This window comes from Hemiscyllium ocellatum, chromosome 19 (genome assembly GCF_020745735.1).
Source record: "Hemiscyllium ocellatum isolate sHemOce1 chromosome 19, sHemOce1.pat.X.cur, whole genome shotgun sequence".
Taxonomy (NCBI): Eukaryota; Metazoa; Chordata; class Chondrichthyes; order Orectolobiformes; family Hemiscylliidae; genus Hemiscyllium; species Hemiscyllium ocellatum.
In genome coordinates this window covers 20,415,068-20,435,461 of record NC_083419.1, presented here as the reverse complement: position 1 = coordinate 20,435,461, position 20,394 = coordinate 20,415,068, and the positions used below count along the sequence as shown (strand labels likewise).

At 38.6% G+C, this 20,394-nt stretch overlaps 1 protein-coding gene across 4 annotated transcripts in view; it reads left to right on the top strand.

The window, feature by feature from the left end:
* ptprb (protein tyrosine phosphatase receptor type b) overlaps positions 1 to 20,394 on the top strand; it is a 114,899-nt gene that overhangs the window by 41,770 nt on the left and 52,735 nt on the right. For all 4 annotated transcript variants that reach the window (XM_060839738.1, XM_060839739.1, XM_060839740.1 and 1 more), the window contains 5 exons: positions 3,396 to 3,674; positions 9,787 to 10,044; positions 11,617 to 11,880; positions 16,587 to 16,856; positions 19,681 to 19,941. In XM_060839738.1, coding sequence (XP_060695721.1) covers positions 3,396 to 3,674; positions 9,787 to 10,044; positions 11,617 to 11,880; positions 16,587 to 16,856; positions 19,681 to 19,941 — 1,332 coding nt within the window. The remainder of the gene's footprint in view (positions 1 to 3,395; positions 3,675 to 9,786; positions 10,045 to 11,616; positions 11,881 to 16,586; positions 16,857 to 19,680; positions 19,942 to 20,394) is intronic.

Genomic DNA, 20,394 nt, shown 5'->3' with positions numbered 1-20,394 from the left:
GGTTTGAAGTTAAGCCGAGCCAGGAGTAGTTGAGCCCCGCCAGTATTGTTCCTTTGTTCTAACGGATGTTAGAAAAGGTCCGAGTGTTTTATTCTCGTTGCCAAATAGATTTGAGTAGATAAGGAATGTGCTGTCCAACTGAACCTTCGAAACACGCAACCTGAAATCTCGGCCTGTATGCTGTAGTAAAGGATTGGATTGGGTTGTTCATACACTCCGAGAAACTTGTTCCTTTTTACTTTACATATACATCGTTGCTATCCAATTTAGTAATTTACCGATAATTTGATTAGGGTTTCCACCTACTATATAGTACATAACATGTATAGAAAGTTGGCCAATATCTCCTCAGTCATAATCTGGGATGAACCAGGTTCCAAGATTTGTACCTGACATCCTTTAATTACCTCACTATTGGCATTAACACATGGGAATTTTGCCGACCACACCATCCGCTCAATAGCTTTTCTTAAAATAAAGGAAAATAATACCCCTGATCCCTAATTGGAGAGCTGGGAAATTAGTTCACTATTTTTAATATTGAGACTTAAAAAGGACCATTCCAGAGAAAAATAGTCTAAGTAACTAAGAAAGGTTGAGCAAATTTGCAGCAGAAAGAGGTTGGAATGTGGATTTTTTTTTGCTGCAAGCAGTGATTAATACTGAAAGAAATTAGATTAGATTACTTACAGTGTGGAAACAGGCCCTTCGGCCCAACAATTCCACACCGACCCGCCGAAGCACAGCCCACCCATACCCCTACATTTACCCCTTACCTAACACTATGGGCAATTTAGCATGGTCAATTCACTTGACCCGCACATCTTTGGACTGTGGGAGGAAACCAGAGCACCTGGAGGAAACCCACACAGACACGGGCAAACGTGCAAACTCCACACAGTTAGTCGCCTGAGTCGGGAATTGAACCCGGGTCTCAGGTGCTGTGAGGCAGCAGTGCTAACCACTGTGCCACCATGCCGCCCACAATCCTTAATTGCGTAAAGGAAAATAGAAATGGATAATGGAGGAAACTGGAAAGTCAGTCATAGAATCATAAAGTAATAAAATCCTTCAAAAGAACCTTGACTCAGCATTGTGACTTTGTGCTAATATTTCCCTTGCTGTGTTAATACAATTGCTTAGATATTTTTTAATATAAAACCTGGGAATCTTTTGGATTTCAATGGTCCAAGAGATTTGATGTGCTCTATTTAAAGTACTTTTCTGAAAATACCAATTTAAGGTCAAAGGCATGATCAATGCAAACAGCTTTGTTACCAAGAGGAAAAAAAGACTTGCATTATAGATTGTCTCTAATCAACCTATTCAGAGCAGATGGGAGTTAAACCTGGGCCATTTGGCTTCGAAGTGGGGACACTATTATTTCACCGCAAGAGCCCCTAAAGCTTGCATTATTTAACACCTTTAATACTACCAACAAGGAACTAATTAAAGAGTATTCACTCTTGTAATGTAGCAAGCACAACAGCCAATTTTTGTGCAACAAGCTCTATAAACACTAAATGTATTTTCATGCTGTTATTTGGAGGACCAATACTGACTAGCATACCAAGCAACTTTTCTCCAATTAGTGCCATCTTATTCTTTTATCTGAGAGAACAAACAAGCCTCAGTCTCATCATACAGACTGTATCTCTGGCAGTTCAGCTCTCCTTCAGTGCCGCACTGGAGTGTTGGCCGAGATTTCTGAGCTTAATACCTGGGATGAAATTTGAACCTAGAGCCTTCTGACTTAGAGTTAAGGCATATGTATATTGTCCCGGGTGAAATAATTAAACAAAGGTGATCTGGCCATTTTACTATTGCACATATATTTTAAAAAGTGATGGATATTTATCGTTAAAATCAAAGCATAGTGTCAACAACACAGTATACCGTGGCTGCGCAGATATTTCAAAAACTATAAAGGAGGCCAATACATAGAGGCCAATACATACATACATACAAGTGATTAAATAAGACAGGTACAGATGGATAAATGGATAGGTGTTATGCATTGTGTTGCTTTGCTCCATGCTTTAGCAACTGCCAAAGAACAGATGTTCTAGACTCAAAATGTCTTGAATTCAGCCTGGCCTTACTCATGTTTCATCCTTCATCAGTTATATGTATTCTGTGCAAGCTGTATGATTTTCCATCTATCTTTTGTTTAATAAACAGTTATTTAAAGTCTTGTATTACATTGTTTTTGATTTAATGGCTGCACAAATACTTCCTAACTAATATACAGCACAATATATAATTGAATTATCACACTTGTGCTCTAAAGTTGGACAGTGATACATACTGTATATCTCATAGTTCAAGATATTACTTGGTGCAATCTGGCTGCTCAGTTTCCAGACAAAATAAGGAAGAAAATTCAGAACAAACATTTTCCAGGAAAGAGAATTAAAGCACATCACATTTTAGGACAGAAATAAGCACTCAGACATTGCACTAAGTAATAAATTTGAATTTGCGACAAGAACTGGTCGCAATGTTATTGGAAGGATATTATTAAGCTCGAGAGGGTTCAGATGAGATTTACCAAGGTATTGTCAGGAATGGTGGTTTGAGTTATAAGGAGAGGCTGAATAGGCTGGGACTTTTTCACTTGAGCATAAGAGATTGAGGATCACTTTATAGAGGTTTGTAAAATCATGAGGGATATAGATATTACAACAGTGAATATTCTTTAATTAGTTCCTTGTTTGTAAAATGCTTCGGGATATCTGGTAGCATTAAAGGTGTTAAGTAATGCAAACTTTAGGGGCTCTTGTGGTGCAATGGTAGTGTCCTTACTTCGAAGCCAGGTAAGTATCTTTTCCCTAGGATGGGTGATTTCAAGACTGGGGGCATATATTTAAGGTTAGAGGAGAAAATTCTAAAAAGACTTGGGGGCAAATTTTTTACATAGGGTGTGGTTTGTATGTGAATTCATTTTCCAGAGGAGGTGATGGATGTGTTTACAATGTTTAAAAGACATTTAGGTAAGTGCATGAGTAAGAAATCTTTTGAGAGATATGGGCCAAGCACAGGTAGGTGGGATGAGTTTAGTTTGGGTTTGGAGTTGGCTTAGCTTGTTGGACCAAAGGGTCTGTTTTCGTGCTGAATGACTCTTATGATTCTATAACTGTTTAATTTCTTTGTTCGATCTCTTTTAATCTCGAAGCAAAATACTGCAGCAGTTAGAAATCTGAAATAGATGAAAGAAAATGCCAGAAATATCAGCAAGTCTTACAGCATCCATGGAGACAGGAGCATTGTTAACATTTCAGATCATCCACCTTTTGGCAAGAACTGCTCCACCTCTACAGATGCTGCCTGATTTGCTGAGTATTTCTAGCAATTTTGTTTGTCTGTTTTAATATCATCTTTACATTTTCTTTTAGATCCCAAACCACCCCAGAGCTTTGAAGTGATCAAAAGTAGGACAACCTCCACCAGTCTCCATGTGTTTTGGACTCCAGCACCTGGGAATGTTGATTTTTACGAAGTCAGTTTATTTGGGTTGGACAATAGGGAAACTCAGAACGTCCACATCCCTGGGAGCTCCCACAATAAAGAAGCCTCTTTTCTAAAACTGACACCAGGCAGCAGGTATCGCTTCACTATAAAGGCACATGCTGGAAACAAGAGCTGTGATGGACCCCATACTTTTGGATCCACAAGTAAGTTACAATGGTGTAAAAATGTTATGGATTTCTTTGCTGATTTGGTGGGCATAACATATTCAGCATAAAATTAAGAGTTAATTTTGATTATACAACATTTTCTGAAATCTTACAAGTGTCCTTTCCATATACGTATCTACATATGAAATATCACATCCACTGTTGCTTAATGTTTGGTTAATGTGTCTTGCAAGATTAATCCTATGAGAAAATGAATCATTAGTTTGGAAGGGTACCTGAGGTGGATTAGCTATTTTCTCACAGCTTAAACATTACTGTGATACTGTAGGGTTAAATCTGTGCTAGAAAGTAGCTGGTGTTTAAGCCTTAGCTGTAGGAATTGCTTCTTGGAAAATCAAAATCATGTAGTTTTATTTTCTATGACCATTCATTATAATGGACCATACATCACAGTAAATAATTAATTATACTTTAATGAAGAGAAGTTTGTTGATATAAAAGAGCATATGAGCTTGAAAATGCCAGTTTATATCTCCAAAATGTGCAAACTCACCTGGACAGAAAAATCTGAGATTGAGCCAAGCATTATAAATGAATTGTAGCCATAGTGAGACCCATGCTGCAGCTACTGATCATGATTGCAGTACAACAGTTTCCTGGAATTAAGATTTGACAAGAAACATTGAATAATTATTTTATTTGTACCTCTACACTAGAAGACATAAGTTACTAACTAAACTAGAGGACAATCCAAGAGCTAATATGAGGAAGGAAATAGAGATAAATAATATCAGTGAAGAAAGTATACTGAAGAAAATCAGGGATCTGAAAGCCAGCAAATTCTAGGACCTAATGGGCGGCATGGTGGCACAGTGGTTAGCACTGTTGCCTCACAGCACCAGGGTCCCAGGTTCGATCCCAGCCTTGGGTGATTGTCTGTGTGGAGTTTGCACGTTCTCCCCGTGTCTGCGTGGGTTTCCTCCGGGTGCTCCGGTTTCCTCCCACAGTCCAAAGATATGCGGGCCAGGTGAATTGGCCATGCTAAATTGCCCGTAGTGTTAGGTAAGGGGTAAATGTATGGGTGCGTGGCGGGTCGGTGTGGACTTGTTGGGCCGAAGGGCCTGTTTCCACATTGTAAATCTAATCTTAGGGTTCTAAAAGAGATAGCTACAATAAATAGTAGAAGCACTGGCTACAATTTTCTAAAATTCCTTACATTCTAGAATGGCTCTAACGGATTCAAAGTTAGGAAATGTATCACTACTATTCAAAAACAGAAGATAGAGAATAAAGGAAAACAAATGGGTTAGCCTCATTTCAGTCATTGAAAAAGTGCTGTATCTCTTATTAAAGAATTTTGACACTGCATTTAGAAGAGTGTAGCCTGATTAGAACATGTCAATATCATTCTACAAAAGGGAAACCCTGTTTGAGATATTTATTTGGACTTTTTGAATATGTATCTATAGGAAAAATACAAGTTACCAGAAGTGATCCTGGATTTTCAAAAGGTGTCCAGAAAGGTTAATACACAAGATAAGGACTTATGGAGTTGGGGTGATAGATTAGCATGGATAGATCATCAGTTCATGGATGGGAAGCAAAGTAGAGATATTTTGCCATTTCCTCACCGTTGCTGTGTCAAAACTCTGAAACTTCTTCCCTTGCATCATTGTGGATGTACCGACCGTGAATGGACTGCTCCAGTTCGAGAAGGCAGCTCACCACCATCTTCTCAAGGGCACTAGAGATAAGCAATAAATCCCCTGAATGAATAAACAAATAAATGGGACATTTTCAAGTTGGCAGGCTGAGACTAGTGGAGTGGCACTATCATCAGTGCTGGGCCTCAGCATTTTACAAATTTTATCAACAACTTAAAGATAGAGAATAATGTACGTAACAAAAATTAGGAATTGCTGGAAAAGCTCAGCAAGTGTGGCAGCATCTGTGAAGAGATATCAGAGCTAACATTTTGGGTCCGGTTCTAAGGAAGGGTCACAGGACCCAAAACGTTAACTTTGATTTCACTTCACAAATGCTGCCAGACCTGCTCAGCTTTTCCAGCAATTTCTGTTTTTGTTTCTGATTTACAGTATCCACGGTTCTTTCGGTTTTTATTTAATAACATGCGTAAATTTGCTTGTGATACAAAGTTGGGTGGGAATGTAAGCTGAGGAGGCTGCAAAGAGGCTGCAAAAAGACATAGACATGTTAAGGGACTGGGCATCAAGGATCCTGATCAGATATAAAGTGGTTACATTTGTGTTACTTTCAATCTTAAGAATAGAAAAGCAGACTAGTTATTTTTGCAAGGCTTGAAACATGTAAATGTTGATGTTCAGAGTTGAAAATCACACAACATTAGGTTATAGTCTAACAGGCTTATTTGGAATCACCAGCTTTTGAAACGCTTTTCTTCATCAGGTGGTTGTGGAGCAGAATCATAAGACACAGATTTTATAGCAACAGGATTGTAGTGATATGGATTGTAATATTAAAGAAATTTAGATTAAGTTTTTCATCTTTTAGAATGACCATGTCAGTTTCAGTTCCTTCATGTGTAAATCCCAGAACTTTTTTAAAGTTACGTCCTCAAGCTAGCTTTTAACAATAGGTGTCATTTCAGCTCAGATAATGCATTGAAAGTGTGAAGTTAAAGTCTGTCTGTGTCCTAATGTTAGGTCAGACTGACTCTATTTCTAAAGTGAGAGTTACAGAATATTGCATGGATTTATGAAGTTTTTGAGCAAACTGAAATGTAATTTTGCAAGTACAAATTCACCCCACAAGCTTTTATATGCGTGTGTATGCTGGGGAGACCAAATGAGTGTGTGCAAGTAGCTGTATGTGTCGGGGTAGAGGCTATGGCAACGGATGAATGGACCCCTCACAACAATCACCAGGCAAGAGTGTTCCCTCCCAGACGGGGAGCACTTCAGAGGTCCGGGACATTCCGCCAAGGACCTTCGGGTGATCATCCTCCAAGGCAGTCTTCAGGACATGCAACAACACAAAGTGCAGAGGCTGATAGCAAAGTTCGGTACCCATGATAGCCTCAACCGGGTTACTGGATTCATGTGACCCCACTACATCATATACACACATACGCACACACACGTGTAAGCTTGTGGGGTGAATTTGTACTTGTAGAATTACATTCTATTTCGCTCAAAAACTGCATAAATCTATGCAATATTCTGTAATGCCCACTTTAGAAATAGAATCAGTCTGACCTAACATTAGGACACAAACAGACTTTAACTTTACACCTTTGCTGCATTATCTGAGCTGAGATGGCACCTTTTGTTAAAAGCTACCTTGAGAATGTAACTTTAAAAAAATTCTGGGAGTTACATATGAAGGAACTGAAACTAACATGGTCATTCTAAAAGATGAAAGACATAAGCTAAATTTGTTTAATATTACATTCCATGACACTGCAACCTTGTTGCTATAAAGTCTCTGTCTTATGATTCTGCTCCACAACCACCTGATGAAGAAGCAGCATTTCGAAAGCTAGTGATTCCAAACAAACCTGTTGGACTATAACCTGGTGTTGTGTGACTTTTAACTTTGTCCACCCCAGTCTCATACCGGTACCTCCAAATCATGATGTTCACAGCGACCTGCATGTGCTCACACAAGGAATACAACAGGCTGCTATGCAGGTGCAGCAAGCAATTAGTAAAACAAATGACATGTTTGTCTTTATCACAAATCTTCATATTTAAGGAAGCATATACGGGTGCATATATCAGAAATGCTCAGGACCAGCTGGTTTTCGGAATTCAGAATTTTTTGAATTTCAGAATAAGTGACAGTTTGATGGTAAAATTTTTAAAAAGTACCACCGGAGGAGCAGACTCACTCAGTAAAACAGGAATTGAGGGAGAATTGAGGCCTGCCAGTGCTGGGCCATGTCCCCACATGTTGCATCTGAGTGACACGCATCAAGTGGGTGTCAACTTGGGTTAACATTTGCGTACCAAACAACCTTGTTAATGAGAAAAGAACTTCAGACTTTGGAGCGTTTTGGATTTCAGAATTTCGGATAAATGATTGTCTACCTGTACATGCTTTAAAGGCAGGTTCAGTGGATTAGTCTCTGGGAAGAGAGAAATTGCCTACGATAAGAGGGTGAGTAAATTGAATCTAAAGTCTCTGGAGCTTAGAAGAATGAAAGCTGATCACAATGAAACATTCAAGATAACAATGGGGTTTGGCAGAGTCGACACTGAGACATTGCTTCCTCTGGCTGGGGAATCTAGAACAAAAGGTCAGAGGATTATGTGATCATTTAATACATGTAAAGTTTAGATAGAAAGATTGTTGCTCTCTCAGGGAGGTCAAGGGATGGGCAGGACCATCAGGTTTCAGTCCAATATTAACTATGATCATAGTGAATGGTCCAGCGTCCGAACAGACCATAGGATTTTCTCCTGCTTCTATTCATTATGTGCTGATGTATGAAGCATGTTTGATGAACATATCCACCAGAATTCAATTGGCTTGTTCTCTGCCTCCCCTTGAGTCCTGACAGTAAAGCCTAATATGAAATGAAACACTAAAATTAACTTCCAACAAAACATCACTGGATGTAATTTCAGCACTGCTTTTTAACTGTGATTTCTCTGATCACAAGAGCAGGTCAGAGTCTGGAAATCCTGCAGTAAGTAAGTCACTCCCTAACTGTACGTGAGCTACTGATCTAGTGATATTATTGCTAGACTGTTAATCCAGGTAATGTTCTGGGGGACCAATTTCAAATCCCACTATGGTAGATGTTGGAATTTGAATCCAATTATTAAAAATCTGTTGGAATTAAGAGTCAAATAATGACCATGAATCCATTGTTGATTATCAGGGAAAAGCTCATCACTAACGTTCTTGAGGGAAGAAAACTGCCATCTTTACCCAGCCTGGCCTACATGTGACTCCAGAACCACAGTAATGTGGCTGACCCTTAACTGTACTCTGGACAATTAAGAATGGGCAATAAAGTTGGCCTAGCCAATGATGTCTTCATTCCATGATTGAATATACAATAAAAGTCCCAAAGCCTGTGCACCATCACAAGAGTTTGATGGAATACTCTTCACTTAACTGAATGGGTATGGGGCCAATAATATTCGAGAAGCTTGAAGCCATCCAGGATATGACTTTACTCTATACCACCATTCTTTGACTGTGATCAGGTGAAAACCCTGGAATTCCTCCCCAGCAACATTGTACACGTGTTTACATTAATCAGTGTTTCAAAAGGAAGTAGGCACTATCAATAATATTAGCCTTGCCAATGTTGCTCTTATCCATAGAACTAATGTTTAAAACTCTACGTGAAACTGTAACAGGCCCAGGGTTAACAAGCATCAGTTGCATTGTGTATAAGAAATATACTAACATGGAAAAATTAGCATTGTTAACTCTGGGCCTGTGACAGTACCAGAGAACTAGATGGCATCTTTGATCTTTGGCATTAGTTTGTAAGGATGCAGTGCCTGCTTGTCTAAGTTTCTCAATTACACAATTAACACCCATACAAAGTGTTTCATCTCTTGCAGTTGGTTGAAAGGTCTCACCTTGATTTGGCTTTGCTCCTCTTGTATTAATTGCATGGATTAAAAAAAAGTTCCAAGGTGATCAATTTTAAAATATTTCCAATCAGTTTGTTTATTTTCTATTCGTTCAGGGATGGTGGATTCTCTAACATTTATAGCCGATCCCGAGTTGCCCTTAAGAACATGTTGGTGAGCTGCCTTCTCGAACGACTGCAGTTCATTTAATGGAGCTCTATGCTAACATTAGTTTTTAGTCAGTGTTCTGAGCTGCTTCTGTTGAACTGGATGCAAAGTGTAATTTTTAACATCTGGCAATGTTGTGTTGTTCTCAGCAATCATATGTGGTGAAACAGTTGCCACCTTCTCCAGAGATTGGATGCAAGATAAACAATCACAATTTGATTAATGGACCCATGCCATCTTCCTTAATATTCATACCTATCTCCATCAATCTGTTATCTCATGGGTCCTTTGCAACTGTATAGGATTATGATGCCAAGTGTAATTAACTGTAATCTGCATACTTTTAAAAGAATGTCACAGTATCGACCTATCTGATCAAATGTATTTAACTCTGGTCTCTCCAGTTCCCTCTGGGGTGAAGGATATCCAGATTTCAAGGGAACCAGACAGTCTCACCACAAGCTGGATTTCTGGCCCTGGGAAAGTGGACAGCTTCAGACTTTGTCTGAGTGATGAGGGAAATGTTGTCCAGCAGAACACTTTTGCCAACTCGACCAACCACCACACTTTCAGGGGATTAACAGCTGGCAGACTCTATAATCTCACCGTGATCAGTATAGCGGGAGACCTAGAAACCATCAGTTCAAAATCTGTGCAGACAGGTAACTGAGAAATGACCATTCACATCTCCATTGGGGTAAATATGTGATTATAATGAATGGCTAACTAAAAACTAGGGTCCAAAAACATGTGAGGTCAATGCTACACAGGAGTCAGGGGTTGGAACTGTTCTGTTTCATTGGTTCAAAAAGATGTGGGTTACATTACAACGATCATCTTTTTAATTACAATCTCAAATATTGCTGCTTATTTTTGGGAGTGGTGGGGCTTGAACCCAGAGTTGTCTGACCCAGAAAAAGCAGGGAAAATAATACTGCACTGCAAGACCCTCTCTGCATATTTTAAAACCACAAGCATAATTTTAAACTAATCATAATCTTTCATGATTCAAAATCTTATCTTCTGAGCTGAAAACAGCGTTACCATTTTAATGAAGAGAAGGTAATCAGAAACAAGTTCCTCTTTAGTTATCAATAATTTCCAGTGCTGAATAAGCTTGGTGATTCTGTTATTAAGAGTAGCTTGGCTGATGCTTTGATCCGTTTAGAAATTCTGGTAGTCAGGAACGGTCACCTGCGGAGCCCAAAGCAATGTGACTGCAAATGCTGGCCTCAAATGGGAACCTTGATTAAAGTCATTGCCCTCAAAGTTCTGTTTGAGCTGGGGTTGCAGCAGTTACAAAGATCAGTCTCAGTCTAGTAGACCTCAAATTAAACTAAAGACAGTATCTAACACTCACTGGAATTCCCTCCTGGAAACAACCTTCTGACACATACCAATAGATGGAGATAGTGAGGACTGCAGATGCTGGAGATCAGAGTCAAGAGTGGGGTGCTGGAAAAGTGCAGCAGGTCAGGCAGCATCCGAGGAGCAGGAGAATCGATGTTTCAGGCAAGAGCCCTTCCTGATGAAAGGCCAATAGATAGCAATTTCAAGATTTTCACAATTAAATCTGTTACTATTCAGTTATGTTATAAAATCAAAAACAGAACTACTAACATGGGCAAAATGGTATCATATAGTAATGTCTAATGTAGAAATCCAGACGACTAGATGAATATCCTAACTTGCCTTACGAAACCTATTATGAAAAGCCTTGTTGGTGATGACCATGCTAATTATCATTAATTATTATAAGACTCATCTGGTTTACTAATTTCTATTAGTGAAAGAAATCTGCCAACCTGTTGAGGCCAGACCTACTGCAATCTGACTCTTCCCTGCCCACTGAAATGGTATAGGGTGACTAGTGACGAACAACAAATTTTGGCCTTGCCATTAATACTCACAATCCTGTCAAGGAATAAAAATAAAACAATACTCTGCCTAAATATAGTTGAAACAACATAGTATGGATTTACTTGAGCCCCTTCCCCCATTTTCATTGTCATCATTTAAAATGAATATAAAGTAATTAAGCTTAAATGACACTAATTATCTTGATATACATTAACAGAATTGACATTAGGGAATAGTGCAATGTTCAAATATTTCCACTAATGAAGAAGGAAGCTTATTTAAATATTAACACTTCCTTGAGCAGTATACACCATACTCCATGCTTTAATTGATAAATGATAACAACAATGAAACATATATTCTTTTCTTTTCAGCTCCAGCAAAGGTTCCATTTGTGTTTGTATCAAATAACAGCAGCTGTAATAGCCTCCTAGTTTCTTGGAAGAGAGCTGTGGGAGATGTGGATTCATATAATGTCACGCTGTCTTATTGGCGAACTGTGAAAGAAACCAAGAGTTTGCAATCAAGTACATCTCAGGTCGTCTTTCGTGGGTTAACTCCAGGGCGTTTGTATAACATCACTATCAAAACCATCAGGGGAAAGCTGCAAGCAGTAGCTGCAAGTAGTGGCAGAACTGGTAAGACCTGCACAGTAACTGAAGTGACACTGTTACTGAATCGTCATAATGTCATTTGCTATCTGTAATAAATAATTGCTTTCCAGTGAGTTTTCCATCAATATTTGTTCTCAGATATGGGTATCAATGGCAAGGTCAACATTTATTATACATCCTCCTTTTTGAAGCACTGCAATCCATGACTAAATAACTCACAGAGCGCTGCAGGTTGCGGAGCTCTAGCATGTTAATACAGTGACAATGAAGGAATAGGCACCTGTGCCTAAGTCATAGCTGGTGTGGGACTTGAAGTGAATAATCCCATAGCTCTTATTGTTATGGAGGTAGAGACGGAAGGTTGGGAAGCAGTGCATCCTTTCAATCAAGGATTCCAGACTGTGGGGTTGAGAGTTGGAATTTTGGGATCATGAATTCCAAGGCAACAATATCTGCTGTGGTGCTCCGACCCTGTGCTAAAAGCTGCAAGGTTACTTTAAAGGGTCAGATATGTTTTTAAAGTGGGTGTGGACTAGGCTGTTGTACCCTGAGGAGATGACCTGGGGGTTGCAGTAAGAGGGACTCACTGAGATCCTTGTAGAGAGAGGAGGATAACTTCTTCAAGGTAGGCATCCTTTGAAGAGGTTAAAATCAACTAGGCGAAAGTGGGTGCTACAGATGCTGGTCTACTGAACATCAGAGCTGAAAATGTTTTGCTGGTTAAAGCGCAGCAGGTCAGGCAGCATCCAAGGAATAGGAAATTCGACGTTTCGGGCACAAGCCCTTCATCAGGAAGGGCTACTGAACATCAGCCCAATGCTGGCTCCCACCCTCCAAGGTGATTTTAAGGATTTAGGTTTTGCCGGAGATTAGAGTCAAGATTAGAGTGGTGCTGGAAAAGCACAGCACCACTGTGTTGTACCCTGAGGCCTGAATACTGTTTGGAAAAAACCCCTGGAGAAATAGAACCTCCCCACAACCACCCAGAGATCTCCATCCTCACTCTGTTTCTTCTTCAACTTGTTCAGAAATCTCTGTCACACCTCTTGGTTCAGACATAAAGACACGACCACTGTGCTACAAAAGCCCCCTCACACTCTCTCTATCCCATCTTCCCTCCCTGCTCTCACAAATTTCCTATTCTCCCAGTTGAAATAGATGCCCTCAACCATTATCTTCACAAATATCTTTCCTACTCTCTCCCCCCTCACAGCTCCCGCATGCCTCCCATATGCAGGTCTATAATTACAGCTATTCTCAAATACCCAAATGGAGGTCACAAGGGTAAATAGCTTTTGAAGCACTGCTTTAGATAGTGTACATACTGCAGTTACATTACAGTGATGGTGAAGGGAGTCAATCTTTAAAGGGTAGGTGAGGTGCTGATCAAGTGGATTGCTTTGACCCAATGATGTTGTTTCCACATTTAGCTGCAACTGTCTATTCAGGGTTTTCCTCACATTGCTGACTTGTGCTCTGTGGGTTACACAGACACTTTAGGGAGTCAGGAGATGATTAGACAGAATGCCCAACCTCTGACCTGTTCTAGTAGCCACAGTACTTCGAAGAGGGTTCGCAGTAAGGTTAAAATCAACTAAGCGAAAGTGGGTGCTACAGATGCTGGTCTACTGAACATCAACCCAATGCTGACTCTTACCCTCCAAGGTGATTTTAAGGATTTAGGTTTTGACAATGGAATCACCATGAGTTATTAGGTGTAAATGGATCTGACCGATTATAACTTGGTAATATTCAAAAGTACTAAAATTCACTGATTGTTGGAATTAAATAATACCATGTGATATTTCAAAATAATCCAGGATTGTACCAAATGCTGCAGCAAGAACCTTTCAAAACTAAAGCAGAATGGAAGGCTAGATTCAAGTAGTTAAATGTCATTTTGTCCTGGACCGTCTATTGTGAAACGTGTGCATTGGTCATTTAAATCTCAATAATGAGCTGTAAAATTATTTCTTAATACATTCCTCATAGTATGTCACAGTGACTAACTCTTCAGTATGAGACTCAGCATCTCTCAAAGACTTGGAGCATACTATCTCTCAGCACTTAAATCATACCTAATATTCAATATAAGTATCCCATTAAGTTTTAAAATCAATGAATTGAAATGGTTTCTAGACAGTAGTCAAATCCTGGGATTATTTGAGAGTAAGAATAGTTATGTAAGTTTAAACATATCAATTAGTCTCCTTAATATTATTGGTCATAAAATCTGAATTATAAATAGAAGGTGCTGCAGATGTACAACATTTAAAAGATGTGGAAATTTCAATGACATACTTTATTACAGACCAAATTAGATTAGCTTCTATCTTGTAATCACTTACAAATATCCATTATTCCCTTTTAAATTATTATGTTTATTGAATGACATGAGTAATGAAGTAAAATAAGTTTTTTTTAGAGACTTTGATGACCTTGTGCCATCTCAAAGCAATTTACAACAAATGAAAAGCTTTGAAGTGTAGTAACTGTTATAGTGCAGGGTTGTATGAACAGCAATGAAATAAATTACTAAATGATCTCTCAGCAGCATTGGTTGAGACATAAATATAAACCGGCCTACTAGGAGATTTGCTTTCCCTTCTTTCAAACATGCCTTGTGATGCTTTATGATCATCTGAGATGGCAGCAGGACCTTGGTTTAACATTGTAACTAAAAGACAGCTATTCCAAAATGTTGGCTCTTCCTCAGTATTGAACTACCTTGTTAGCTTCAAATGAAACTTGAACTTAGAACTTGTTGAGTCAGAGATTTAAATACTAATGTTGCACCCGGTCACATACCTTCATGTTCATTATAACTAAAACCAAATGTTTTTTTGACATGGTTTGAGTATCATACCATTTTCTGTTAAATTGAGTGCATGTGGAATACTGCTATTTCATCCAGGATTTTAATTCTCTAAATAATTTGAATTTAGGAACTTATGAAATGGTACGACAGACATGGCAACTGGGAACAAAAAAGTTATGTTGAACTTATAATCATAATACACCTGAAACATTAATCTGATGGGTATCTTGGGGCAGGTGATCATGGGACTTGTAACCCAAAGGCACAAATTAATATTCTGGGGAGATTGGTACAAATCCCAGATAATGAACTTTAAATTCAATAAAATCTGGAATTAAAAGTTAGTCTAATGGCAACCATGTAACAATTTTCATGAAGACTCATCTGGTTCACTAATGCCCTTCAGGGAAGGAAAGCTGCTATCCTTACCTGGTCTGGCCTACAAGTGACCCTAGACCCACAACAAGGTATTTGACCCTTAATTGCCCTTTAAAATGGGACAATGAGCCAATCAGTTGAAGGGCAAATAAGAATGGCAACAAATGCTAATCTTGCCAGTGATGCCCACATCCCATTGTCCAGGGATGTGTAGACTCGGTGAATTAATGATGGGAAATGCAGGGTTACAGGAATAGAGCAAGGAGGTGGTTCTGGGTGGCATGCTCTTCAGAGGGCTCAATGGGCTGAATGGCCTGCTTCCAAACGGTAGGAATTTTACGATTTTATAATTAAAAAAGATCTGAAAATGATCTTATACGTTGTCAGGTCTACTGTCTACTTGAAACATTTCTTTTTCAATATTTACAATTTGTTTTATTTGTGATAAAGAACAACTTATTTGGCAATTACAAAAGGCATTTAAATGTCAGTTTGCTTCACTTATAGAGTTGTGGAGTCATAAAGTCATACAGCGTGGAAACAGACACTTCAGTCCAATTAGTCCATGCCAAACATGGACTAAACTAAACTACTCCCACCTGCCTGTGCTTAGCCCATATCTCTCTCAACCCTTCCTATTATAGGACTTATCATAATGTCTTCTAAATGTAATAATTGTACCCGCGTCTAACACTTTCTTTGGCAGTTCATTCCACACATAAATCACTCCTTGTGTAAAAATATTGCCCTTCATGTCCATTTTAAATCTTTTCTCACCTTAAAAATATGCCTCCCCACCCTTGCATTCTCAGCAACATCCTGGTAAATCTTTTCTGAATCCTCTCCAATGTAATAATATTGTTCCTGTAACGGGGCAACCAGAATCGCACACAATACTCCAGAAAAGGTCTCACCAACATCCTGCACAACCTCAACATGATGTCCCAACTCCTATACATTTGGCTTCCATTCCCATCGATTGACATGTGCTCAGCACTTCAGGTTAGCATTTCTGGGCAGTAGGGAGAAAATGCTGCATATTCCCTTTCACTGAAAAGCATAATTCACTGCTCAAAATCCTGGAACTTCCTGCCTGGTGCCACATGAATAGCAGTGCTACAAGAACATAGCTAACTACCACCTTCTTCGAAGCAATTAGGAATGGACAACAACCTTGTCAGCAACACCCACACGTCATGAAAGATTGTTTCAAAAAATCAAAGTATAGGCAGGTCCCAAAATTTCCTAGCCATATTTGTTTCTCACAGTACGTCACCAAACTACAGATTTGTATCATTCACATGTCAATTATGGGATCTTATTGTGCATAGGTTGGCCATCTGCCATATTTACCTACGTGATAGCAATGACTAAACTTCAATGTTTCGAGACATCTTGAGGAAATGATAAGGCACCATGTAAAATGCAACTTAATTTATTGTTGTTGGAAAAAATAAGGATATGCATTTTGTCTAATTGCTGATTGTTAAATAAATTAACCCTTGGTACATGAATTGTTTAATGTTTATTCTAGTTCCCCAAAGTGTCTCAAACTTGGCAATGGCAAGCAATGGTTCAACTAGCTCTCTGAGAATGAGCTGGCTGCCCCCTACTGGAGACTGGGAGAGTTACCTGATTCAACTGTTTAACCACTCCTCTGTCGTGCTGAATGTGTCCGCTGAGAAGCATATCAGGGAATATGTAATAAACAATTTAGGACTCATCCCTGGACGGCTATATAAGGCTGCAGTCATTGTAAGGAGTGGAAATTTAAAAAACGAGGCATACTGCAGTGGGAGAACAGGTAGGAAACAAATGACAAACAAATTGTTCAGAAAGTTTTACCCAAATTCTTTATCATATTGAACTATTTCAAGTGTACAACACAGTAACAGGTTATTTGGATCATCAAGTCAATGCTGATATTTATGCTCCAGAAAAGCTTCTGACCATACCATTTCATCTCATTGTACCTGCACATCCTTCTACTTGATTCTTTCTCATTTGCTCATTCAGCTTCCCATTAAACGCATCAATGATATTGGGTGGAATATGTGGGAGTGCATTCTGTACTCTTACTCACTGCTGTTAAAAAAATTATCTTCAATTCCCTGCTGGATTTATTAGTGAGTATGTTATTTGCATTACCTATAGTTTTAGACTTGTTCTCTATGTCTATCACTTTAGTTATCATAAAAACTTTTTGTCATGTCGTTCCTCAGTGCTTTATAGAAAAAGTAATACAGCATGCCCATTCCTGACAGCCACATTCTCTTAGTTCAGGTCTCAGCCTTGTGAGGTTTCTTTGCATTTTTTCCAATGCCTTTACATGCCGTTTGCAATATGGATATTGGAGCTATACAGCATTCCAAACATCGTTTAACCAAAGATTAATTCTTGTAAATTAAACATCTCTGTTTTTCAATCCTATCCCTCTGGAAATGAATGCTGTTGTTAGGATAGCTTTACTATTGATCAACTTATAATGATTTCTGTATATGTATGCCATGACCACCTTCTTCCTCCCTCCGCAACATGCGCTACCTTCAGTTATCCTACAAAAATACATCATTTCACATTTGCTTAAAATTAATTTTGTCAATTACTCATCATTCTGCTACTTTATTAATGTTTTATGCCTTTCGATGCATTCTTCCTTCATATTAACATATCTCCCAAGTACTGTTTTCACGAATTTTTAAATTGTACTTTCAATTCTTGAGTCCAAGCTATTGATGTAAACTGTGAAAAACAATGATCACATCACCAATTCCTGTAAACCATCACTCCATACCTTTTACTAGTTTTAGTAGCTACCTTCAATCCCTAATGTCCCTTTTCTGCTTTATAGCAGGTTACTACCAATTCTGCTATGTGTAATCTGATTTGCACGTCTTGATATTAGTTATGAGTCAATGTATGAAAGTCTTTTGAAGATCATAGTCTATGATTTACAAGATTTCATTTGCCAACACTTTCCTAATTCTCAAAGTATACAATAAAGTTCACCAAACCTAATGTTCCCTTATGTGCTGATTACTTTTCATTTTCATCATTCAGGTGTATATATTCCAGATCTTTGAGCAGGTATTCCTTTTTCTTTTTTATCACAACACTATTCCAACTGGGGTCTAAAGATCCCTGGACTTGTTCTGTCTCACTACAGGGACAACATTAGCCAGCCACCAGTTTTCTGGTGCTATTGCTTTTGCTAATGCACATATTATATAAATTCAAATGTGTAAGAGCGCCCTCAACAACTCTTCCTTAACTTTATGAAAATGCACACATCAATCTATTTCGTCACATAAAGCCTTCCTAAATTTAATTAGTTTATTAATTGCCTTTCCTATTTCTATCTTAAATGTATTTTTATTTATTTATTTCAAATGTCAGGCTTATTCAGTACCTTGGTAAATGCTGAGGCAGAATAACTTCACAATTTGAACCTTTTCCAGTATTGCCTGTCAGTTTATCTTGTGCTTCCTTCAGTGGCTATATCCTCATATGGTTTTTTTTGAGGGGTGGTGGAGAATTTAATAGAAGTGATGAGGATCTGATTCCCGAGTTGAAGAGCTGGAATTAAGTGCCAATCAAGCACTTAAGTAGGCAGCAGTGCATCATCGGCAGGGTCAAGGCTTGAGCATAGACGTCCTACCCACAAAAACTGTTCTTACTAATCAAAGACTACTTTGCGTGGACCACAGATTATTTCATAGGAGTTGGATTGCAATGTTCTCTGCTTGTAAAATTACAAAACTCAGGACTGTAATAATACTGGATATATGTTCGCTTCTCACCAAACCAGTCTCTCCAAAGTGACATTCTCCCCGCCAAATCATTAACTTTGTATGAAGAGGTACTTGCTTTTAAAAATTCAGAATTAAGTGCTGCTTGTTTCCCAACTCATTTATATGGGGGAGAAATGATCACAAAATCCAGAAACAGAAGATAACTTAAAAGTGACTTCTAAGTCTTTTGAGAGATAACATTTTGAGAGAGGAGAAATGCTAGAAATGGAACACTTTGTTGCATTTTACACAATATTCTGAAGATTAGATATTGGACAAAGTTCACTTCATGTTATCCCAAAGCAAAGCTTCACACTAACTTAGAAAAGCACACAACCCTGCTGTGCAGATGTGACGTTTCCTAAATGTGCCGACCTGTGATTTACTATGATTTGAAAAATCTGCAATAAGTGGTAGCTGGTTTAGTGCTGCATTCTGGTGCTGACTAGTTACTCAAATGATTTAAAACTCAATTCATGGAATACATTTGGGACCATTACACAAAAAAGAAATTTCTTTCCATCACAGCCCCCACAAAGAAAGAATCTGAACACTTGAAACGTAATGATATCTTTACAGCAAAGACAAAGAGCTGGGAGACTCTCCGCTTGTTTCAAGCCCTCAACTTGTGCTAAATCAGAAGGATGGCGCATTGTGAGTTTGAATATGTTAGAAATAGTACTCAGTATTGAAGTGGCACTCCAGAGACTCTTATTTTTAATTTCTCAATTATATAACCCTCAGCTGCTTCAAAGAGTTCAGTGTGGTCAAGTTTACTTCAGTTGCAGGATAAGGATAATCCACAATCAGTTAATTTTTCTCACTTTTATTTTACAGCGCCTCGGGCAGTCCTTCATCTACGTATAAAACACACTGATGAATCCACGCTCAGTGTCTCATGGACAACCCCAGTGACTGAACTGGACCGGTACCTTATATCATTAAAGGACACAAAAAATACAGAGATGAATAAAAGTCTGTCAAAGGATGCCAAAGATTGTACTTTCTCTGGCTTGGTACCTGGACGGAAGTTCACAGTTAATGTAACCACCATCAGCGGTGACTTAAGCAAATCTGCTTCAATAGAAGGAAGGACAGGTAAGTGGAATTAGTGTTGCATTATTGTCTCATGGCAATTATGTGAATGTGCTAGTTTTGAAAATGCAACTGAATACGAAAGTTCATTGACAGATGATGAATTCCACATACTTATTATATTTTGCTGTTACATTTTGAAGAAAAGCAGAGGAATTTTTTCCAATGTCCTGGCTAATATCTATCCCTTGTACAACGTTATCAAAACCGGCTATCTGCTCATTGTCACAATGCACAAAGTAAGGTTCCAAATAGCATTACCACAATTATTCCCCTTTGGAAGTTTTCATTGATTGTGAAGTGCAATGGGGTCATGAAAAACACTGTATAAATATTCTATTTCGTACTGCTAAACTTTCATGTAAACCTTCATAACCTATGAGATCATTGCAGGATATGAACTGTTACAATCTGGGTTCATCTTCAGGCATTTACCAGCTCACTAGTTATCATCTA